Below are 25,806 nucleotides of genomic sequence, written 5' to 3'. Positions count from 1 at the left end.
CAGGTGTTCAATTTCCCATTTTAGTCCAATTGTAGAAGTTATGTTTGAAATGCACACCAGAACCACCAGAACTTTGAGTCTTCCCAGATCAGGCCCCTCTGACCCATAGTTTATTGTTTATTGTTCTACATCACTAAATTTGATTAGCGGTTGTTGCACATAGTAGTCATTCCCCAGTATACGAAGGGGATTGGTTTCAGGAGCCCCATATTTACCAAAACCTGTGCATTCTCAAGTCCCACCATGGGCCCCTCAGAACCCATGTGTCTGAAAAGTCGACCTGAAAAGTTGGCATACCATATAGGTTCGCATCTCCAAAATATTGTATTTTTCAATCTGCATTTGGTTGGACAATATCTGAGTATTAAGTGGACCCCCACAGTTCAAACCCATGTTGTTCAAGGATCAACCGTAATAAGGAGATTACTTCTTATTCTGTAGGGTTTGAAGGTGGTAAGCATTTTAGTTCCTATATATCTGAATGTCCTTAACCTCACTCATAATTGGTAGTTTAGAGACTCTAGAATTCTTTATAATTCTTTTTAATTCTCTCTCAGAACTTTGAAGTTATTTCTCCATTGTGTTGTTGCATCATGTCTTGCCAGTGAGCCATGATGTAAATCTGATTCTCATTCCTTTATGTAGGCAGTGTTTATTCCCTTTTGAAGCTTTTAGGATTTTGGGGTTTCAGACATTTCGTCAAAGTGCATTTAGGTAATCCATAGTCCATTGCTGTCTGAGGACTCAGGTCTTTGTATTTGCCTGAGTATATTTATTATACTTAACAATAATCTAAAATCTTCTTTCCTGTGTTCTTTTAATGGGAAACTTTCTGGTCTTTTGGGGATAAATACCTATATATACTTTTTTCACCCATGGCCTGAAGGCAGCAGAGGAGGTGACCATTTGGCTCCTACTGAGTCACTTTAATTAATAACTGTTTAGTTCCCTCCGGGGGAAGTTTTCTTGCTTTCCATATTTGCTGCTTCAGAGCATGGAGCAGTGCCCACTTTTGGCATGCGTGTTTTTCCTGGATACTCTATAGTAATATGATTACCTCATTTAATCTGATCTAATCTGCCTTTTTTTCTTTCAGAGATTCCTCATCGTTTTGGTTCACTGAAGGCACTTATCCCTTGTTTATTTTTCAGGACTCTCTTAGCATTTAAGGAGCAGGTGGGACTCTAGAGCGTGTTCAATTTGCCATTTTAGTCCAGTTGTGGAAGTTGTGTTTAAAATGCACAGAAATCACGCACGCTTTATTTTCATACGGACTTGTAGTTCCACCTTTTCTTCTGTTAGTTCTTTTTCAGGCTACTCTTACTACTAGGTAGAAAAACTACTTGTGTGTCTCTTAATCTTGTATCTCTTCATCTATTCTTGGATCTCAGTATCCGTGAAAATCCTCTTTTGTGGATTATATTAATAAGGGAATGATGATTTAGATGCCAACTTTGACAAGACTGCATGGAATATGTTATAAAATAAAAATGTTGTAATATAGCTTGCAGAAATTTTAAGAAACATGTTGCTTGTATTCCTCACATTTTTGTTGTTGTATATAAAACATTGCAAATAGGATGAGTTTTAATGACTAAAATAATCACAGTTTCATAAGGTTGTAAGTTTTGAGTATATTTGCATAGACTTTTAAGTAAACCAGAGTCTTATTTTTCCTTTAATCTGGTGATTTGCCTGAGACTTTATTAAAGAAAGATCTTTTTTTTTCAGACCAGCATCTCAGACATGTCGAAAAAGATGTTTTGATCCCTAAAATAATGAGAGAAAAGGCCAAAGAGAGGTGTTCTGAACAAGTTCAAGGTAAGATTCAAATATTCATGTAAAGATCAAATTTATTTTTAATAATATGATCTGAATTTAATCCTTAGCCCCAGAATCAAGTAGTCAATGAATTAATATGTATGAATTGCTTCTCACCCTTTTGCTGAAATACCAGTATTTCAGCTTTCAGAACTTCCAGTGATGTTCAATTCATTTACAGTTTAAAAATATTTCCCTAAATTACTAGTAAAAAACATTTTTTGTTTTACCCTCAGAGGTGCAGTTATATACATAGAAAAACTTGGTATGAGTAATTTGGAGACACAAGTTATTCTTATGATTTTTATAGGGGAGGAAGAAACATCAAATCTAATATATACCTGTTTTCCATCTGTCACCATATTCACATACATATATATATTCTAAGGTGATTTTCTTTGGTGTCATTGTCTATTACTGAATTGTTAATAGAATCCCGATAGGACTTACAGTGAGTCTGGGGTTTTTGTTTTGTTTTACATTTCTAAGTGGAAGATATTTATGTAAATAGATACACTAGACAGCTACAAGTGTATGTTTTCTTTGGAAAATGTTTTAACATGAAATACTCCTATAGATCTAGAGACATCAGTGATTAATATGTAATATTCTAGTGAAACATGTAAAGAAAGCAGTGAAAGGTGAATAGTGAGGCCATAATACATTTGTAAATGATGAGTTATTAGAAAAGCACATGGCAATATTACTTTAGAAATATCTTAAAAAAAATTCTACCTCTTGGAAGGGCCATCAAAAAGAAGTAATAAACTTTTATGGACGTAGGCTATTTTCCTGGCTTTACTTCTTCACCTTCCCTGTGGTCATATTTATTGAGGGACCACAATAATTTTTAGTGAGGATGATGGGCTGCACTTCCACTGCAAGCTTCTCTACAGGGGAGCAGGGCTGTGTCAACTCTAATTTCAGGACTGGGTCAATAACATTTGGATACTAGGAACGCTTTTGTTCCCTTCCCTGTCCTCTGCCCTTAGAGATGAGCTTTGCAATTGATGAATCGAGGCAATAAAATAAGAGTAGTCCTTTGGACTCAACAATGTGTGATGGTCATTTTTGTGTCTTCAATAAGTTATTATGACCTATTCCATTTTAAAACTCATATAAATAACCATCCAATGGTTTTACTCTTGCTTTCCTGTGAATTAGTTTAATCAGAGTACCTTTCTTTAACACCTACTCCCAGGTGTCTTGAGAAGTCAACCTATTGACACCTGCAGGTAGTGCATGTATGGCATTGGTAGGTGTCATGTTTATGGTCACAAGAGGTACATCCTGCACATTCCTCATATAACTTAGAAAATATATATCCTGATTCAGGTGAGGGAAGATAAAACTTAAAAACCCTATAATAAAGTTGTAGGGCTTTTTACTAGTAGGAAAATTTACTTATTACTGATATATCAGTCTAAAATTACACATATAAGTTGTATTTATGCTGTCATGCAGCATATTATCTTTATACGTAGAATGAAAGAAAGCTAGCTAACTCAATTACAGATTTAATTTTTACTGACATAATTCCAAGGAAAATGCAGAATGATTGTATGACTTTGGGTTTCAGAACTGTCTTTCATTGTCTCTTAGACAATGAAACTTTATTTTTGGTTTTTGAAATGAAGTAGAGTATAACTTTAAAATATTTATTTGTGTTACAAAACTAGTGTTTTATAATGGTATGGAAAATAAAGTGTTTAATTTTCACTTCATCAAAAGTTGTTTAGGATGTTGACGTAGTTAAGTTTTTGCTTTTTTAATATACTTACGGTCTCTGAAGACTGAAAGCATCTTAAAATCTGTGATTCATTTGGATTATTTAAATGTATTCATCTATATTAGAATGTAATAACATAATTTGAATTTCTTATAGATAATTATATATTGATTTTTTAGGCCATGTGATTCAAAACTATTTTAGATTCTAAAATTGATAAGAGAATAAGAAGTCTTTAGTATTTTCTAACCATATAAATTAGGAAATCATATACATTAGAATTATTCAAGCAGCAGAAGAAAACTTCATTTAAACTCAACAGTTATACATAATTTAGAATCGAGACATTTCCGTTGTAGTTTATTTACTGTTTATAGCTTTTGCTTTATTAAATAATTATAGGATTTTATATAAAAGCATTATGTATGCCAATTGTATGGTTCTTAGATAAAAGATACAGGAATTTTAATAAGTGATCTGACTTTCTGCTAAATGCCTAAAACATGATTATGTAGGAAAGCTTTTCCGTTAGATTTGTTTTTTAAATGTCATTTCAACCCAGCTGATCATAAGAATTGGGTCAGACTGCCAGCAACTTAGGTTTGTGAAGGGAATGGAACAGCTTTTCCATGGACAAAGAGAAATGAAATCACTTTCAATGAAAGAAAGATGCCTCATTATAGTCACCAACAGCAGTTATTGACAGCTACACTTCCTATTAACAAGGAGCATTTAACTAAGAGTTTGGCTGTTGGATCTTTGGACTTGATCTAATTTGCTAGCATTAATTAGTTTCTTTTGAGCACAGACACTTGGTGCTCACAGCTATAGATTTGGAGGGCTAATTAGGATAGAAAATTGAACAGAATTGGGTAAGGCATTAACCTTCAACCATTACCAGCTGGGACACTGATAAAGACCACAGAGTCCAAATGTTACCTATTGATGTGAGGAGTACCCTAATGAATATCAATTTCATCCAGGTTGCTATATTCTGACTAGTTCTCTCTTCATTTTAATTTTTTAACCAGCTTACATGATGCCTTCTTTATCTATACACCATTGGTTTTTACTTACTGTACACTGAATTAGTCTGAGTTGCATATTTCACCTAATGTTTAAATACAGTTAAAATTTGTCTTAAGCAGTAGATAACGTTTAGAATGTTTCATCATTATATACCCTTGTACTTCTAAAATTTAATTTTAATCTGGAATTACATGATTCTAATTCTACAGTGAATTTGTGTAAGTTCCAGTAACTATGCCATTTCAATATAATGAAAACTATAACGTAATACAAAAAAATTTTAGCTTTTGGGTGACAAATAGTGTTCATATTATTCAAATTTTGTCAACTCTTGAATCTTGGTCTTTATAAAATATGTTTTTAATAATGTAAAATAAACACAAAAGTATATGTTTTTTTTTTTTTTTTTTTCCTTTTTCTTTGAAGTGGAGTCTCACTATGTTGTGCAGGCTGGTCTCCAACTCGTGGGCTCAAACAAGTCTCCCACCTTGGCCTCCCAAAGTGCTGGGATTGCAGGCATGGACTACTGCGCTCGATCTATGTTTCTTTTTGAAGAGTAGTGCTTAGCACCTTTCCTTTTTGAACTTTGATTTGATTAGAAAAGGTGGCTTGACTTAGAGATTAGAAAGGAGAATCCTGATCTTGCTATTGGGGAAACTGACAAGATTATAAACTCTGTTGGTATCAAAAGAAAAGTTATTGATTGAAATATAAAATTTAATTTTATAGTATTCTTTCCTTGCTAGTGATATTATTGGCAGTGAATAAAGCCGCTAAAATAAATGACTGAAGTATACTGGTAGACATTAACACAGTGAACACTGAGTACATTGGGAATGGAACTGAGGGAAAACTCCAGAATGGCCAAATCGCTTTCTTACTTCTTCCCACTTTCCTCACCTTCCAAAAGCCAAAACAGTAATCTCCCACCAACTGTAATGATGAAATCATTGCTTTTTCTTGGATCTAGGAGTTAGTACCTTGTGTCTTAGGGAGATGGTTTGACAAACTCTGGATTTCAACTTTGTGTCTTTTTCTAGCTGTTTGACTTCACTAATTTAATGATTTATGTTTTCTATGTCAGTAATCTTTAAAAAATATTGTTTGCCATATATAGGTAAAGTATGCATACTAGTATTATACATTTTTCTCCGTAAGAGGAAGAGTCACTGAATTACATAGTGTTTTGTAAAAATTCCTCATTATATTTCTTTGCTTTTTTTGAAGTGCATAGTTGACATTTGCTATAAAGTCTCTATATTGGATAATGACATTTGCTTTAGAAATAATAACAGCCCTTTCTCTTTTTCCCTTTTGCTATCACGGGTAAAGACAAAAACGTATTTTGTCATCAGGGATGGGTTGGAACTTTCTTTAACCTAGCTGTATTCTCTTACTGACTCCTTTCATCCCTTGGGCCTTCTCTTCCCTTATTTTAATGTTCCTTTTGTATTTATGTTGCAGTCTTTGTGATCTATTGTCCAATAAGTGGGATATAGCTCTGAAAGAATTATATAAAGTACACGGAAGCATGGGTTATTTGTTTGTTTGAAACATCACAGAGCTGTAGGTAAATAACAAAGAAGCTTGATAAAATGCCCTGTTCTGTCCATCACACAGAACTGAAGTATGTTGTATTTTGTGAAATTCCAAAGATAAGTGAATAAACAAAAAAAAATCAAGTCAAGAATGCTTAGAATGTTCTTTAGGAAGTTTACAGGCAGATAATTATCAGAACAGCATTGAAATAGGTTGCAAGGCTGCAGACTATGTACATGGTCAAAGTAATCAGTCTTCTGTCCAACTGCGTTACTTGAAGCTGCCAAAAACCTGCCTTTTTATTTGTTGTTTGAGGTGTACCACTCTTATTACATGTATTTTTGTCATTAACCACTGCACCAGTATTAACTAATGCTGAAGTGGATATGCAACACATCTTGAGACTAGTTTGGATATATTAAAAGGAAAATAATCACTGCATATGATGAATAGCTGTTATATATGAGTATATTATACAGTCTAAGAAATATAAGTAGATATAAGGCACAGTTTCTGCACTTTGGACTTACACTGGACTATGTCATGGGTTCCCAAGACCACCATTGGATTGGTTGATTCACTAGGAAGACTGACAGGACTCAGCATATAATCCTATTCATAGCTAAAATTTATTACAGCAGAAAGATACAAAGCAAAATCAACGAAGGGAAAAGGCATATGGGAAAGTTCAGAAGAAACCATCGCACAAGCTCCATGAGTCTTCTCCTGGTAGAGTAACTCAGGGTGTGCTTAATTTCTCCAGCATTGTATTGTGACAACACATGTGAAATGTTGTCTACCAGGGAGGCTCATTAGAGACTCAGTCCTCAGAATTTTTATTGAGAGTTCGTCATTTGGGAACCCTCTGCCTAACATGTACCAAAATTTCAGATTCCCAGAAGGAAAGCAGGTTTTCAGCATAAACCATATTGTTTGCACAAACAGTTTGGGCACAGTGAGCCACTCTTACCAATTAGGAAATGGTGGGGACACTCCCAAGATCCGAGTTCTCCGATGCCACCTAAGGGCCAATCTTGCAAGCAAGCTTTTTAAGGATAGCAGCGTCATGCCTGCTGTGTTAACTCTTTTCTGCACATGGACGTAATAAAAGTTACTTACCAGTAACTATTTGTGTATGCCTATCATGCCTGGTGTTATGCCAATGGAATCATGAGTAATAGGCTTATATCAATCATAAATACAGCTGAATTATTTTAAAAATAACCGAACAAAGTATATAGCAGTCCTTCTTATCTGTGGTTTCACTTTCCATAGTTTCAATTACCTGTGGTCAACTGAAGTTCTAGTTTTACCATTTCATATCATCATCATAAGAAAGGTTAGTATAATAAGATATTTATAGTACAATAAGATTTTGAGAGAGACCATATTCACTTAACTTTTGTTGTTATAAACATTCTATTTTATTAGTTGTTGTTAATCTCTTACTGTGCCTAATTTATAAATCAAATTTTATCAGGGGTATGTATGTAGAGGAAATAAACATAGTATACGTAGGATTTGGTAGTATCTGCAGTGTCAGGCATCCACTAGGGGGCTTAGAACGTATCCCCCATGCATAACAGGGGACTACTGTATAATGGTTATTACTTACTGATCCAGTGGTTCTCAGTTGTATGTGTTAGCTCATATGCTCATTATCAGACTCAATAGCTTATTATGATTATCTTGTTTCTGAAAACAGGACAGTTTTGCAATAAAATTATATGTAGTTGGACATAAATACCCTTGAATAAAATGGCTAGTTTTCTTCTCACAGAGGAAGATGCAGTATATTTTGGTTTTAGAAGTAAATGAAATTTTACTTTAAGTTCTCGGATACATGTGCAAGATGTGCAGGTTTGTTACATAGGTAAACTTGTGTCATGGTGGTTTGCTGCACCTATCAACCCATCACCTAGGTTTCTTTTTTTTTTTCTTTGAAACCGAGTCTCTGTTGCCTAAGCTGGAGGGTATTGGCGCAATCTCAGCTCACTGCAACCTCTGCCTCCTGGGTTCAGGTGATTCCCCTGCCTCAGCCTCCCAAGTAACTGGGACTACAGGCGCACGCCATGACACCTGGCTAATGTTTGTATTTTTAGTAGAGGTGGGGTTTCGCCATGTTGGCCAGTCTGGTCTCAAACTCCTGACCTCAGGTGATCTGCCCGCCTTGGCCTCCCAAGTCCTGCGATTGCAGGTGTGAGCCACCGCACGTGGCCAATCCATCACCTAAGTATTAAGCCCAGCATGCATTAGCTATGTATCCTGATGCTTTCCCTCCCTCCCTGCCCCCAACAGACCCCAGTGAGTGTTGTTCCCCTCCCTGTGTCCATGTGTTCTCATTGTTCAGCTTCCACTTATAAGTGAGAACATGTGGTGATTGGTTTTCTGTTCCTGCGTTAGTTCCTGCTGAGGATAATGGCTTCCAGCTCCATCCATGTACCTGCATCCATGTCCCTCTTTCCTTTTTATGGCTGCATAGTATTCCGTGGTGTATATGTGCCACATTTTCTTTATCTGGTCTGTCATGGATGGGCATTTGGGCTGATTCCATGTCTTTGCTATTGTGAATAGTGCTGCAGTGAACATACGCATGCATGTATCTTTATAGTAGAATGATTTATATTCCTTTAGGTATATACCCAGTAATGGGATTGCTGGGTCAAATGGTGTTTCTGGTTTTAGGTCTTTGAGGATTCACATTGTCTTCCACAATGGTTGAATTAATTTACGTTCCCACCAACAGTGTAAAAGTGTTTCTATTTTTCCACAGCCTCACCACATCTGTTGTTTCTTAACTTTTTAATAATTGCCATTCTGACTGGCATGAGATGGTATCTAATTATGATTTTGATTTGCATTTCTTCAGTGACCAGTGATGTTGAGCTTTTTTTCCTGTTTGTTGGCAGTATAAAGGTCTTGAAAAGTGTCTGTTCATGCCCTTTGCCCACTTTTTAATGGAGTTGTTTGTTTTTTTCTTGTAAATTTGTTAAGGTCCTTGTAAATTCTGGATATTAGACCTTTGTCAGATGGATAGATTGCCAAAATTTTCTCCTATTCTTTAGGTTGTCTGTTCACGCTTATGATAGTTTCTTTTGCTATGTAGAAACTCTTTAGTTTAACTAGATCCCATTTGTCAATTTTTGCTGTTGTTGCAATTGGTTTTGGCATTTTTGTCATGAAATCCTTGCCTGTGCCTATTTCCTGAACGGTATTGCGTAGATTTTCTTCTAGTGCATAGTTTTGGGTTTTACATTTTTGTCTTTAATTCATCTTGAGTTAATTTCTTTTTTTTTGTTTTTTGAGATGGAGTTTCACTCGTGTTGCCCAAGCTGGAGTGCCATGGCACGGTCTCGGCTCACTGCAACCTCCGCCTCCCAGGTTCAAGTGATTCTCCTGCCTCAGCCTCCTGAGTAGCTGGGATTACAGGCATGTGCCACCATACCTGGCCGAGTTAATTTTTTTTTTCTTTTTTTTTTTTTGAGATGGAGTCTCACTCTGTTGCTTAGGCTGTAGTGCAGTGGCATGATCTCAGCTCACTGCAGCCTCTGCCTCCTGGGTTCCAGTGATTCTCTGGCCTCAGCTTCCTAAGTAGCTGGGACTACAGGCCTGTGCCACCACACCTGGCTAATTTCTATATTTTGATAGGGATGGTGTTTCACCATATTGACCAGGCTGGTCTAGAACTTCTGAACTCAAGTGATCCACCCACCTCAGCCTCCCAATTGAGTTAATTTTTGTATAAGGTGTAAGGAAGGGGTCCAGTTTCAGTTTTCTGCATATGGCTAGCCAGTTCTCCCAGCACCATTTATTAAATAGGGAAGTCTTTCCCCATTGCTTGTTTTTGTCAGGTTTGTCGAAGACCAGATAGTTGTAGATGTGCAGTCTTATTTCTGAGTTCTGTATTCTGTTTCATTGGTCTATGTGTCTGTTTTTGTACCAGAACCATGCTGTTTTGGTTACTGTAGCCTTATAGTATAGTTTGAAGTCAGGTAGCATGATGCCTCCACCTTTGTTCTTTTTGCTTAGGATTGTCTTGGCTATATGGGCTCTTTTTTTTGGTTCCATATGGATGTTAAAATAGTTTGGTCTAATTCTGTGAAGTTTTTCTAGTTCCAAATTCTAGTGGATGCTTGACAATGGTAGTATAATGGGAATAGCATTGAATCTATAAATTAAATTACTTTGGGCAATATGGCCATTTCACGATATCGATTCTTCCTATCCATGAGCATGGAATGTTTTTCATTTGTGTCCTCTCTGATTTCCTTGAGCAGTGGCTTGTAGTTCTCCTTGAAGAGGTCCTTCACTTCCTTGTAAGCTGTGTTCCTAGGTATTTTATTCGCCTTGTAGCGATTGTGAATGGGAGTTCATTCATGATTTGGCTCTCTGCTTGTCTATTGTTGGTGTATAGGAATGCTTATGATTTTTGCACATTGATTTTGTATCCTGAGACTTTGCTGAAGTTGCTTATCAGCTTAAGGAGCTTTTGGGCTGAGACAGTGGGGTTTTCTAGATATAGGATCATGTCATCTATAAACGGAGACAGTTTGACTTCCTGTCTTCCTATTTGAATAACCTTTCATTTTCTTGCCTGATTGCCCTGGCCACAATTTCCAGTACTGTGTTGAAAAGAAGTGGTGAGTGAGGATATCTTTGTCTTGTGTTTGTTTTCAAGGGGAATGCTTCCAGCTTTTGCTCATTCAGTGTGATATTGGCTGTGGGTTTGTCATGAATGGCTTTTATTATTTTGAGGTATGTTCCATCAATACCTAGTTTATTGACTGTTTTTAACATGAAGGGATGTTGAATTTTATTGAAGGCCCTTTTGTGCATCTATTGAGATAATCATGTAGTTTTGGTCTTTAGTTCTGTTTATGTAATGGATTCGTTTATTGATTTGCATGTGTTGAACCAGCCTTGCATCCTAGAGATGAAAGTGACTTCATCGTGCTGGATAAGCGTCTTGATGTGCTGCTGGATTTGGTTTGCCAGTATTTTATTGAGGATTTTCACATTGATCTTCATCAGTGATATTGTCCTGAAGTTTTCTTTTTTCTTTTTGAAATGGAGTCTTTCACTGTCACCCAGGCTGTAGTGCAGTGGTGTGATCTTGGCTCACTGCAAACTCCATCTCCCAGGTTCAGTCGATTATCCTTGCCTAAGCCTCCCAAGTAGCTGGGATTACAGGCACCCACCACCACGCCTGGCAAATTTTTTTTGTGTTTTTAGTAGAGATGGGGTTTCACTATGTTGGCCAGGCTGGTCTCAAACTCCTGACCTGGTGATCTGCCCACCTCGGCCTCCCAAAGTGCTGGGATTACAGGTGTGAGCCACCACGCCCAACCTTCTTTTTTTGTTGTATCTCTGCCAGATTTTGGTATCAGGATGATGCTGGCCTCACAAAATGAGTTAGAGAGGAGTCCCACCTCTTCAGTTGTTCGGAATAGTTTCAGAAGAAAGGGTACCAGCTCCTCTTTGTACCTCTGGTAGGATTCAGCTGTAAAACCGCCTGATCCTGGGCTTTTTTGGTTGGTATGCTATTTATCACTGCCTCAATTTCAGAACTTGTTATTGTTTTTTGTTGTGAACATTTAGTGCTATAAATTTACCTCTTAACACTGCTTTAGCTGCATCCCAGAGATTCTGGTATGTTGTCTTTTTCTTTTCATTGGTTTCAAATAACTGATTTATTTCTGCCTTTATTTCATTATTTACCCAGGAGCCATTCAGGAGCAAGTTGTTCAATTTCTATTTAGTTGTGTGGTTTTTAGTGAGTTTCTTCATCTTGAGTTCTAATTTGATTGTGCTGTGGTCTGAGAGACTGTTTGTTATGATTTCAGTTATTTTGCATTTGCTGAGGAGTGTTTTACTTCCCAATTATGTGGTAGATTTTAGAGTAAGTGCATTTGGTGATGAGAAGAATGTATATTCTGTTGATTTGGGGTGGAGATTTCTGTAAATATCTATCAGGTTCACTTGATCCAGAACTGGGTTCAAGTCCTGAATATCTTTGTTAATTTTCTGTCTCGATGATCTGTCTAATATTGACATTGGCGTGTTAAAGTCGCTCATTATTATTGTGTGGGAGTCTAAGTCTCTTTGTAGGTTTCTAAGAACTTGCTTTATGAACCTGGGTCCTCCTATATTAGGTTTATATATATTTAGGATAATTAGCTCTTCTTGTTGAATGGATCCCTGTACCATTATGTAATGTCCTTCTTTGATCTTTTTGGTTTAAAGTCTTTTGACAAAAAGTAGGATTGCAGCTCCTGCATTTTGCTACTTTCCATTTGTTTGGTAAATTGTCCTCCATTCCTTTATTTTCAGCCTATGTGTGCCTTAGCATGTGAAGTGGGTCTCTTGAATACAGCACACTAATGGGTCTTGACTCTTTATCCATCTTGCCATTCTGTGTCTTCTAACTGGGAGCATTTAGCCCATTTACATTTAAGGTTAATATTGTTATATGTGAATTTGGTCCTGCCATCATAATGCTAACTGGTTATTTTGCCAACTTGTTGATGTAGTTGCTTCAGAGTGTCATTGGTCTTTGTACTAAACTGTTTTTGTTTTTTTTTTTGTAGTGGCTAGTAACAGTTTTTCCTTTCCATATTTAGTGCTTCTTTCAGGAGCTCTTGCAAGGCAGGCCTGGTGGTGATGAATTCCCCCAGCATTTGCTTGTCTGAAAAGAATCTTGTTTCTCCTTCACCTAGGAAGCTTAGTTTGGCCAGATGTGAAATTCTGTGTTGGAAATTCTTTTCTTTAAGAATATTGAATATTAGCACCCAGTCTCTTCTGGCTTGTAAGGTTTTTGCTGAGAGGTCCACTGTTACTCTGATGAGCTTCCCTTTTTAGGTGATCTGGCCTTTCTCTCTGGCTGCTCGTAATATTTTTCCTTCATTTCAACCTTGGAGAATCTGACGATTATGCATCTTGGGGTTGAACTTCTTGTGGAGTATCTTACTGGGATTCTCTGAATTTCCCTAATTTGAATGTTGGTCTGTCTTGCTAGGTTGGGAAGTTCTCCTGGATGATATCCTGAAGTGTGTTTTCCAGCTTGTTTCCATACTCCCTGTCTCTTTCAGGTACCTTAATCAGTCATAGGTTTGGTCTTTTTACATAATCCCATAGTTCTCGGAGGTTTTGTTTGTTCCTTTTCATTCTTTTTTCTCTGATCTTGTCTGCCTGTCTTATTTCAGCAAGATAGTCTTCAAGCTCTGAAATTCTTTCTTTCAGCTATTTATACTTGCTGCAAATTCTCAGGTTGTGTTTTTCAGCTCCATCAGGTCATTTATGTTCCTTTCTAAACTGGTCATTCTGGTTAACAGCTCCTGCAATGTTTTATCATGGTCCTTAGCTTCTTTGCATTGGGTTAGAACATGCTCCTTTAGCCCAGTGAAGTTTGTTATAGCCCATCTTCTGAAGCCTACTTCTGTCAGTTCATCTATCTCAGCCTCAGCCCAGTACTATACTGTTGCTGGAGAGGTGTTGCGATCATTTGGAGAAGAGGCACTCTGGGTTTTTGAGTTTTCAGTGTTTTTTAGTTAATTCTTTCTCATTTTCATGAGTTTATATAGCTTCAGTCTTTGATGTCCTTTGGATGGGGTTTTTGTGAGGACCTTTTTGTTGATGCTGTTATGCTGTTGTCATTGTTACTGTTATTTCTTTTTTTTTTTCTTTTTCTTTTTTTACAGCCCTCTTCTGTAGGGCTTTTGTGGTTTGCTCGGGGTCCGCTTCAGACCCTATTTACCTGGTTCCCTCCTGCATCTGAAGGTGTCACCAGTGGAGGTTGCAGAACAGCAAAGACGGCTGCCTGCTTCTTCCTGTGGGATCTTGGTCTCAGAGGGGCACCGACCTGATGCCAGTGGGAACACTTCTGTATAAGATGTCTGGCAACCCTCCATTTGGGTCTCAGTCAGGCGGCACAGGATCAGGGACCCATTTAACAAAGCACTCTGGCTGCCCCTTGGTGCAGGGCGTGTGCTGCTCTGGGGGGAATCCTACTCGTCTGGACTGCCCCAGTTTCTCAGAGCCAGCAGGGGAAAGACTAAGTCTGCTGATATGAGGATATGGTAGCCGCCCCTGCCCCCAGGGTCTCCCTCCCAGGGAGATCAGAGTTCTGTCCATAAACCCCTGACTGGAACTGCTGAAATTCCCACTGGGAGGCCCTGCCCATTGAGGAGAGATGCGTCTGCGTTTGATCTAAAGAGGCAGTCTGGCCACTATCTGCCACAGCCACTGTGCTCTGCTGTGGGAAATTCCTCCTGGGTCCAAACCATACAGTCTCCCTGGCACCGGCAGGGGAAAATGGCAGGCTGGAGCTGCAGTGATGGCTGTCGCCCCTACTTCTGGGAGCTCGGTAGTCTTAGGCAGCAGCCATCATCTGCAGTGATGGTGGCCACCCCTCTCCCCGGGAGCTCAGTAGTCTTAGGCAGTCCCAACCACCTAGCCAGTCCCAGTGAGAAAACGTAGATACCTCAATTCCCAGTGCAGGATTCACTCGCCCTTTTCGTTCTTGGTGGGAGCCTTTGACCGCAGATGTCGCAGCTGTTTCTAGTCAGCCATCTTGGCCCCAGTGAAATATTTAAATGCTAAAAATTTAAATGACAAAATTAGTGAGAATTTTGTCAGGATGGATGAATAGAGTTTTTTAAACAACCAGTTTATGTAACTTATCTTTCAAGGTATAATGGTGTAAAATCTACATTTGAACACAAATGCGAATACGTGCGTTGAAATTTTAAAATATTGTTATAATGAATATATATTATAAAATATCATCGCTTTTTTACTAATACTTCATTAACAATATTTTATTGTTCTAATCTTCCTAGACATTAACTTTGAATTATTTTGCTGTAATAGACTTAAATACTTTCATGAGAAATTAATCTAAAATTAAATATGGCCTTTAAGCAGATGTGCTTGTATATACAATCTGAGTAGAAGATCACACTTCACTTAAGTTACCTGATGATCCTGCAGTTGCAATTGGCATTTTTTCCAGGTAATCAGAGCCTGACACTGGTAAACATTTTGCAAATACCCACAGATAATTATATTTTACTGAAATACATTTTTATAGGAATCTTGTGTATCTGTTGGAAAAATAACAAAGGGGGCAATTTGGTTTGTACAAAACTCTGGAATGTATTAGACTCTCAGATTGAAAACCAGTTAATAGCCCGTTTTTGAGGGGCTGGGGACAGAATTTGCTTTGCAGCGTAATGTACAAAAGAGATAAAAGCAGTTTTATTGTATTGTGCTTCATTTTGTTTACATTTACAGAGCCAGCACATGACAACAGTGTGTGATTTTGATGAAGCAGATTTTAAATCAGTAGTTATAGGTGACAGTTGCAGCCTCGTATGTATCTCCTTCCACTTCCTTTTTGTGGTTTTCTCTTTTGGGAGATAGAAAGTATAGAATAAATTCTAAATCATATAAATCAGCAGTTTTAAAGAATAATGATTTCTTATGATTTATTCAAATTTTCAGAATATTAAAGATGATAGAGATTTTATTCTGAGGCCCATAAACAAGTTTATCTGGTGTCATATTTTAATACACTGGTTGTCTCCATTGTGTTTGCATTTGGTAATACTGTTTGCATATATTTTAGTGTTAGTCAAATATTACATCACTAAAAATATAATTTTTCAAAGCGAATAAAGAATTTTCTGATTCCTTTGAGCACTTGAACCTTAGTGTTATGTGGAACGTAGTCATTTAAAATATTTATTATTCCCTGTATGTCACTTACCATTTTATAGCAGTGAATAAAATAGACAAAAATCTTGAAAGTTATGAACTTAAGTGGGGGAGGGGAGGATAAATAATAAACGTTATTAGTAAATATAAGTGCCTTGAAGAAAAATAAATTTCGATAAGGTCAGTGGGGAGTGCTGGTGTTGAAAATGAGGCTGCAGTTTCTAATACGTGATCAATATAGGTCTCACTGAGAAAGTGACATGTGGACCAAATTCTTGAAGGAGGTGAAGGAGTGAGATAATGCAGATATCTCTGAGAAGAATGATCTTGGCAGAAGGAATATCATGTGCAAAGACCCTGAGGTGTAAGTGAAGCTGGCATGGCTAAGGGACACCAAAAAGGTCACTGTGTTTAGCTTGGAATGAATGAGGGGTAGAGTGAATAGGGAGGAGTTCAGCAAAATGATTGGAGGCAGAATCTTTCAGGGTCTTCTAGGTACTGAGGACTTGTAGCTAGTAAGGAGAAAAATGGAAAGATGAAGATTGCTTTGAACAATGAAAAGAGACAGGGTCTGATTTATAATCGCCTCTCACTGCTATGTTAATAATAGGTGGAATAGGGACAAGTGGAGAATTAGAGACACCATTTTTGTCTGATTGTGTGATTGATGTGATTGTGTGATTGATGTGATTGAGATACTCCAACTGACAGATGATGGTGGACTGGAAGGGTGGTAAAAATGGAAGTGGTGAGAATGAGCACATTTGAAATGTATTTTGAAAGTAGAGGCAACAGAGAAAGAGATGACTCCTTATTTGTCCTGAACAAGTAAAATAGGAGGAGTTATAGTTAGCAGAGAAGAAGAAGACTGTGGAGAAATTTTAGTATTTTATTTTATTATTGGTGGTAGATGGACTCAGAATTTAGTTTTGGATATGTTAACTTTGAAGTGTCTTATTAGTTATTTCAGTTTGAAACCACTTTATCAGACAGTAGTAAAAATCTCTCTTATAAAGGGAAACAAAGGAGTAGAATGTTTGTACAATTGTGGTTCTAATGTTTTTGTGCACATTGTGTAGGTTCTCTTTTCTGTTAGTGAATTATCAGTAACATGTTCAACTTGGATAGTGATAGTTTAAAAATTGACATTTGTATTCCTTTGCCTTACTCTTAAGATTTCAGATAGACCACTCTCCCTCCAGAACAAACCATAGCTACACTGATTTGTTAATTCAACAAACTATGCTTCAGTACTACTATGTGCAATACATGGTGTTAGATGCAGTGGGGAATAGAAAGACATGGTGTCATAGCTCAATAAAAAGAGTAAATTACCTGTTCGATATCATCTGACTTGTTAATATAGCAGGACCATTATTAGAATTCAGCTATCTTTATTCCCAGCCTAGTGTGTTTTCCATAATGTACCTTTTAACTATGTCAAAGATAGCAAATACAGTTCATCTGTGTCAACTTTAATCAGTTGATAGTGGCTGTCTAGCACATTGTGAATGGGGTCAATCAGAAAGAATGTCATTAGATCAATTAGCTATTACTTTATATTACCTAAACTTAGTATGATTTAAAATTTGATAATGAGTTTATTCAGTTTATAAAGAGTTCTGTTTTTGGCATGGCCTAATAGCTCCATTCCACAATTCCTTCTGCAGAAAACTACTATAACCTATGAACAAAATAGGAAAAATAACTACCCGAAAGCATGGGAGAGTAAACAAAAGCAGACAGAAAATAGAGGGAAGTCAAACAATGAAGGAAGGAAATAGCACTGGGTGAGTCTCTGCCAGGTAGGGTGGCTGAAACTCTTGACAAACAAAATCCCTCAGTCTTGTTGGTCTGAACCAAGGACAGGGTTTGGTGTAACTGCAGGCCTTGGAAAGTGTGTGTGCATGCATACTCAAAGTAAATTAAATTGCCTGCTTAAATGAAAAAGAAAAAAATTATTCAGAAAAGACAGAACCCATACTTTCTACTCACAACATTTGCAGTAGAATGCAAAATTATTCAGTGTACACAGAAACAAGAAGATATGAACCATTCTGAAAAGAAATCAATGGGCTAACTTCAAGATAACTCATATGTTGCTATGAGCAGACAAGAATCTTAAAGCAGCTGTTGTAGTTGCTTAAAAACATAAGGGAAAATATGTTTGCAATGAATAAAAATAGGAAATCTTAACAGAATTTGAAGCAATAAAAAAGACCCAAATGGAAATTCTAAAACTGAAAAAAAAATATCTGACATAAAACTTTTAGGATGGAAATGAATAGGAATCATAACCTAAAAATAGATCAAGGAAATACCTAAACAGAGAGGGGGAAAAAAAGATTTAAAAAAATGAGCAAAACCTTACGGACTTTTAGGACAATAACATAAGGACAACAACCTTCATGTAATTGGAATGGCATACTTGCCAGAATGGCTACAATTAAGAACACTAACAACATTCACAAAACACACATCTGCCCAGTGACCTAGCAACTCTTTCCAGGAGAAATGAAACTAATGTACACAAAAAAGGCCTGTATACTAATATTTATAGTAGTGTATCTATCAGTAGCCCAAAATTGAAAATAGGCCAGATTCCTCTCAAAAAGAGAAGGGATAGGACTAATTATGGTGTACTTGTACAATGGGCAATAAAATGGAACAAACTACTGTTCTGTACAACAGTTGAGATGAATTTCAAAACTATTATGCTTAGTGAAATATAAGTGAAAAAAGCATATACTCTTTTAATATTATGTTCTAGAACAGGCAACATTATATAGTGTTTCAGAATAGACAAAACTAATATGAACAACAGTTGCACTACGTGGGAGTGGGACAAGTATTGATTGAAAAAGGATATTAAAGGAAGTTTCTGGAGTGATTTTAATATTCTGTAGTTTTCGGTGGTTTGTATTGCACAAAGGTATACTTTTGTTTCATTGAATGGTATATATTAATACTCGTTTATTTCATTTTAGATCAATGTTATCTAATTAGAAAAATGTAGACAAATATTGAACTCTTATCACATGCATGATGAAGTATTTGTGGGTAAGAAAACATATGTAATGTATAGTGTTGACAAGATTTTGGAAAAGCAGGTATTTACACTGCTGGCCAGGAATAACAGCATGAAAGGAGCTTGTATTTTAAAAAATTCACAAAAATTCATCAATGTGGCTACTGTCTTACTTAGCAATTCTACCATTAGGATTTTATCTTAAGGAAATGATCAGAGATGTACAATAAAATACGCATAAGGATGTTCAACATAGCATCATATATAATATGGAATATTGCCAAAAATGTAGTTGTCAGCAGAGTCTGATTGCTTATATAAATTACGGTACAGCCATAGGATATAAGATACATTTGTAGTCACAGTAAGTGTGTTGATCAGTGTGAGAAACTGGTTAACAATATATTGTATTTATTCAACAGTTGGCAAGCTGCAGCCTGATGCCCAAATTTGGTCCACCACCGATCTCTATAAACAAAGTCGTTTTGGAACACAGCCATGCTCATTTACTTATGTATTGCCTATAGCTGCTTTCACACTACAGCAGTAGAGTTGGGTAGTTGCAACAGAGACCATATGGCCTACAAAGCCTAGAATGTTTACTCTTTGACTCTTTACCGAAAACATTTCCTGACTCCTGGTTTAATCAAATTAAATTCTAGAAACACAGGAAAGGCTTGGCTAAATTAACTAATTCCGTAAATTTATGAATACTTACCATGTATCCAGCCCTGCACATAAGCTGTCTACATAAATGTGACTGAAACAGATTCAGTCTGCATTCTTATTGAGTTTAATTATGGCAGGGGAGATAGTTATCAAATAAATATTCAAATTAAAGTTGATTCTGTAAAGGAAGAGTGCAGTGAGGAAGTGTTAACAGGTATTATTTCTAAGTGTTGGTAATATTGGCAATTTTAAAACTTGATTCCTTTTCTGAGTTTTTTCTAGGATTTAAATATATTTCATTGGAAAAAGAATGAGGATTGAGTAGATAACTAGACATTGCTTCAGTAATTTTTAAAACTTTCTGATATTGCTCTGAATGCACAGAATTAAGTTTAATTTACAGAATTAAGTTTAATATCATGTCTGTTAAATATTATTGGATGCCTATCACATGTTCAATACTGTGAGAAGTGCTATAGATACAGAGTCGAAGTCTGAGCTTTTGAGTACCAGGCACAGAAAATAGAATTACACCATATAAAACAATTTATAATAAAATACCTATATGTTACTTTAGAAAAAAATAAGCCAGTGAATTCTGATTTAGGCAGGTGAGACTTAATGAAGTATGTGGGTTATCAACTGGACCTTGAAGTACGGCTAATTATTTGGCTGAGTATAGGGAAACTGGAAAAACATTTCAGACCAGAGACCCAGGATTTAAGGCACAGAGGTGAGAATGGGCATGTTTGTTGATACAGCAGCAAAGAGATTGATCTTAGGAGACCAGTGGTGCAGTAGGAGATTAATGATGTAGATAAAGACTGAGAGTCAAGGCTGATATTGGAGTGTCTTAAAAGTTTGAAACTGAAGTTTAGATTTGATTTCTGGTTAAAAAAAAAAATCAGAAGAATTTGAAATCTGTTCTTTCTACCTCCCTTTATTCCTTTTTTTCCTCTTTCTCTTCTGTCTTTCTATTTCCCTTCGTAGGAAAATAACTTCATACAAATAAAATTGAAAGATTAATTTTACCACCAATACAAAACAAATTACAAGTTTACTTTCTAAATTTTGGCTTTCTGCATTCTTTTAAAACTAGAAGCTGTTTTCCATTAACAGTGACAGACAGCAGTGTAACCATGTGTGTTTGCTAGAACTAAAGAGATGTCCCTGTCTCAGATTGCTGTAGCATAACCCCTGGCATTTATTTAGAGTGAGGCTGTTGTAAGAGAATGAGCATTAACTGCAATGTGGTCCTACAGAGATAACTGAACAGTCTTTTTGTTATTGTTGTTCTTACAGGTGTCCTAAGGCATTATTCCTTACCTTCTCTGGAGAAATTGATTCACCAGATTTGTCAGATTTTTAAATGTAACATTTTGTTTTATTTGAAGTCCTCAAAGCTAAAGAAATACGTTCTGTGCTCCAAGAATGGCTAAATAGCTAAACACAGTTTAATCTTTTAATTTAATGGCTACTGACTTGTGCTTACATAATCTGAAAGTTCACATTGTCAGGCTGCTTTTTTCCTTCTAATCAACACCAGTAATTTTACTCTACCTTCTAATTTATTACCTGTGTCATTACCTTTAAAATGCATGCACGAATGATCTGTTTACATTTAACTTTTTCATCCCTTTGATTCTTCATCATAACCTTAAAACTTTGGTTTTAATGACAACCAAATTCAAACCAGAACAAATTTAACTCTAAGTTCATATTATTAGATATCTTTCCTTATTTCAGCTATCTCTACCAGCAGAGCTTAAGAAAATCCGATTTGACTTGACTAGACTTACTAGGACACATCTTTCTGTAAGATTTCCAGGTCATCACACACAGCTCAGCTTCTTTTTGACTTTCTGAACTTTGCCATGTATTTATTGCAAAGCATTTCTGTAGTTCAACCCTGTACTCATACCTTCCTAGTCAGTGACATTGCCAAAGAACCAAGTCTTGCATAGAATTAAAGTGATGGGCAGAATCTTTATGATATTTTTCAAAGTGCTTTATGTAAACTATTAGGTAATTGACTAGCTTTATGTCAAACCATGGGTAAATATCAAGCACATGATTAGAAACCAGTTCTTGGCCAGGCGTGGTGGCTCACGCCTGTAATCCCAGCACTTTGGTGGGCCGAGGTAGGCAGATTACTTGAGGTCAGGAGTTCAAGACCAGCCTGGCCAACATGGCGAAACCCCATCTCTACTAAAAATAAAAATAAAAAAATTAGGTGGGTGTCATGGCGCATGCCTGTAATCCCAGCTACTCAGGAGGCTGAGGCAAGAGAATCGCTTGAATGCAGGAAGCAGAGGTTGTGGTGAGCCGAGATTGCGCCATTGCATTCCAGCCTGGGCAGCAGAGAGAGACTCCATCTCGACAACAACAACAAAAAAAAAAAAAAAAAAAAAAAGAAGAAACCAATTCTCTGCAGTAATGTATTCTTGCTTTTATAGTTGTCTTTTTAAGCCTGTTGGGTCTTTGAGCATTTTATATGGTGATTTCATTTCCATTCTGACTGACTTTTCCAGGCAGATGATATCCGTTTATGGTGGCGGAATACCCTGGCTTTATTGACTCAGTAGGAACAGTTATATTCCATCTCAGTACAGATTACTGCAATTACAGTGTCTGCTTATGTCTTGTCACTCACCTACACAGACTGAACTAGACCATCCTAGGAGAAAAGTCAAAGCTATATTTGGAAATTTGAAACCCTCTTTAAAAGCAGCTAGACGTTCATTGAATCCTAGATTATGTCAGTACAGTGTACAAATTTAAATTTAGGATATGTTGCATTTTATTTTTTTCCTGGTATATCTCCCATAGATATATTTTATGCCCAGATCGCAAAATTTGAACTTTTGGAAATTAGAATATCTGATCTTATTGAAGATTTGACTAAGTGTACTTTGTGATGCATTAGTGTGAAAAATCTTAATTGTTCCTTTCCCTCTCATTTTGGCTTCAGAAGATCATCTGCGGTTGACTTATTTATTGTTGAGCTTATTGAGGAGCTCTTTCATTTCATTAGTACCCAGTGATTTTCAGAGTAGACCTAAATAGGTCTACTATTTACTGCCTCAGTGATTAACGCTTCATGCAACTTCTTTTGTGTTATCTTTTTCTTTCGTATCTTCCCTGGTGAAGTCTGTTTAGATGATGAGATTCAAATTGTCGTATTCTTAGAGTAGAACCTTTACTTTGCGTGTATAATTGAAGTGTGTTGGATCCTCATCTCTCACACGTAGGCTAAATCAGTGGTCCTCAAACGTTCATTGTACTTCAGAATTATCTAGGAATTAAAACAAAATAATAGTGCACATGTTTCTCTCCACAAAGAGAGATAATTGCATTTTTTTTTCCAAAGCTTTCAAGGTGATTTGAATGTGCATCCAAGTTTGAGAAATAATGGATTAGCCAGGCCGGGCGCGGTGGCTCACGCTTGTAATCCCAGCACTTTGGGAGGCCGAGGCGGGCGGATCACGAGGTCAGGAGATCGAGACCACAGTGAAACCCGTCTCTACTAAAAATATAAAAAATTAGCCGGGCGTGGTGGCGGGCGCCTGTAGTCCCAGCTACTCGGAGAGGCTGAGGCAGGAGAATGGCGTGAACCCGGGAGGCGGAGCTTGCAGTGAGCCGAGATCGCGCCACTGAACTCCAGCCTGGGCGACAGAGCGAGACTCTGTCTCAAAAAAAAAAAAAAAAAAAAAAAAAATGGATTAGCCAAAGGAACAGAATTTCTCCTTAAAGCAGCCCATAGCAACAAGCCATATAGATTTTGCTCATTTGTATATCTTAAAGTTACATAATTTATTATCTAAAGCACTCTTCTATATAAGCCATAAGTTTTTGGCTGTTTTTGTTGTTTGATTTGTGTGTATATGTGTGTTTGCTATTTCTTGACCTTTACTTCCCTTACTTCCGTCTTGGAGGTTAAACGCCAAATTATCTAGGCTAGGTTTCAGGTTCTTTTCCAGTAGGCCAAGGATTCTTAGCAAACTCTTACGAAATAAGAAAGTATGCTCTGGCAGCCTTAAACCTTGACCTCTTTTGTATCCTGTCAATTATATGGCTGCTTCCTTTACTAACCCTGTTGCACACAAACTTCACCTTCTTTAGCAGCTTCTTCCTACTCTGTGTTCCATCAGTGCATTCTTTGATGTTTCAGTTTTCATATATGGATTCTAATCCAAATGAGCAGAAATTGCTTTGTGATCATTGAGATTCCTAAGTACTTAGGATGTAATGCTAATAATTAATTGATGAATTAGTGAAGAAAATAATTTTGACATGGAGAAAGAGTCTTTAACCAGCATGTGCGTGTATTCTCTGTCCTCACCAAGATGATGGTTTTGTTGCTGAGCACAGTAGCTAAGGAGGTACTGGTGACCTGCTCTGCTGGGGAGGAAGGACTTATGTGGTGACACACAATACATATTTACCTTCAAAAGCTGTTTATGGGTGGAATTATAATTTTGTTCCAGTTAGTGAATACATATTGTAGAAAATATATACAGATAAAGAGAGTTGATTATGTAAAAGTCTTATTTGGGTTTAAAAAAAAAAACATGACTTTCTGTCAAATATCACATGTTCTCACTTATAAGTGGAAGCTAAGTAATGTGTACGTAAGGGTACAGGGAGTGGAATAATAGACATTGAAGACCAGGAAAGATGGGAGGGCAGGAAGTGGGTAAGGGATGAGAAATTATCTATTGGGTACAGGGTACTGTATTCAGATGATGGTTACACTAAAAGCCCAGACTTCCTCCCTACACAGTATATCCATTTAACAAAGCTGCACTTGTACCCCCTACATGTATACAAATAAAAAGTGAAAAAAAAACCCATGACTTTTGGACCAAGTTATCAGTTAGTTATTATTATTCTGTATATTGTCCAGGTATATTCTCAGTATTTTCTTTTTTTTTTTTTTGAGACGGAGTCTTGCTCTGTTGCCCAGGCTGGAGTGCAGTGGTGTGATCTTGGCTCACTGCAAGGTGTGCCTCCTGGGTTCACGCCATTCTCCTGCCTCAGCCTCCTGAGTAGCTGGGACTATGCACCCACCACCACACCCGGCTAATTTTTTTGTATTTTTATTAGAGACGGGGTTTCACTGTGTTAGCCAGAATGGCCTCCATCTCCTGACCTCGTGATCCGCCCGCCTCGGCCTCCCAAAGTGCTGGGATTACAGGCGTGAGCCACCGTGCCTGGCAGCATTTTCTTTTATGTGACCTTTTTTGGTATATACATTTTATGCTTGTATATGTCTAATTTTTGAGTTTCACTAAAAAAGGCTGAATCTAAGATATCATTGTTGGCCTTGCTAGCTAGTACATTTTTATATTGATAGAGTAACTTTTTTTGCTATGTCAGTGTTTTGTGTGGGCCTGTTTGAATATCAGTACTTCTTCCTCATGAACTAGAGTTAACTTAGTCGGGCAGTAAGGAACCTCTTGACATTTTGACTTTGAAGAAACATTGTTTTTCCTGTAGTGTTTTATACTGGGTAGTTTATATAGGGTTGTTATTAAAATTGGATTCTTCATTTTTTTCCCTGTAAGTTTTAACATGTCATTTAGTGAATGTAAAGTTATGCAAAACGTTTATATTAAATAGACTTGTTAGGTATGTCTTTCCTATCTGCTAAATGATTCCTACTGAGAGTGTTAATATTCAAATATTCATTTATGATGTCTGTTATTCAGGAATGTAGCTATTAGTACCATAGTCTTCATTGTTGAATGATCGCTGTTAAAGAATATATTACATAATGATATTTTGCAGTAGTGAATGTAATATATTAATTTTCTTCTTTCCATTTCCTTTTTGTATTAAAGGAAAAGTTCCAAGATATAAGGAAGTAGGTCATGGTATCTATAAACTGCTGAGGAACTGAAGTATATATTATGAAGTAAAGACTGAAGCTCAGTTGCCCTCTAGGGGTTCAGTTTTAACACAGCACATGTAGAAATAATTTACTGAGATCTTGGGGGAAGGGTAGATCTGCTGAATGTGGGAGCCTATTTTTCATTTTCTGTTAGAGCCTGACTGTGCATTAAAAAGCTGGTTTTGATTATTTATTGCAAAAGAGAAGAGTGTATCCCAGTTTTGTAATACACAGACAGTTTAATGAAACATCCTTTTTGTTTGCTTAATTTTAAAGTCAGGGCTTTTGTGCTGGAATAATCCAACCATCAACACATTTTCAGGTATTATTTGGTGACCAATTCTCAGATTCTTTCTAACACTCTTTTGTCTTCTCAATGTCACC

The 25,806-nt window shown here is 36.9% G+C and overlaps 1 protein-coding gene across 16 annotated transcripts in view; it reads left to right on the top strand.

Moving 5' to 3' along the window:
- CMC1 (C-X9-C motif containing 1) overlaps window positions 1–25,806 on the top strand; it is a 112,165-nt gene that overhangs the window by 20,167 nt on the left and 66,192 nt on the right. For 11 of the 16 annotated variants that reach the window (XR_010120272.1, XR_010120277.1, XR_010120276.1 and 8 more), the window contains one exon: window positions 1,732–1,821. The exons of 1 other annotated variant lie outside the window; for it this stretch is intronic. Coding sequence is in view for 12 of the 15 variants with exons in the window: in XM_055284942.2 (XP_055140917.1) it covers window positions 1,732–1,821 (90 nt within the window). In the remaining 3 variants the exon portion in view is untranslated. Of the gene's footprint in view, window positions 1–609; window positions 715–1,729; window positions 1,841–17,502; window positions 25,804–25,806 lie in introns of those variants that run through there. 4 more of the 16 variants (XM_063637083.1, XM_055284987.2, XM_055285014.2 and 1 more) reach the window with 4 other exon arrangements.

Source organism: Symphalangus syndactylus, chromosome 1 (assembly GCF_028878055.3).
Source record: "Symphalangus syndactylus isolate Jambi chromosome 1, NHGRI_mSymSyn1-v2.1_pri, whole genome shotgun sequence".
Classification (NCBI taxonomy): Eukaryota; Metazoa; Chordata; class Mammalia; order Primates; family Hylobatidae; genus Symphalangus; species Symphalangus syndactylus.
Note: the sequence above shows the minus strand (reverse complement) of the source record. Positions and strands in the feature narration are given on the sequence as shown.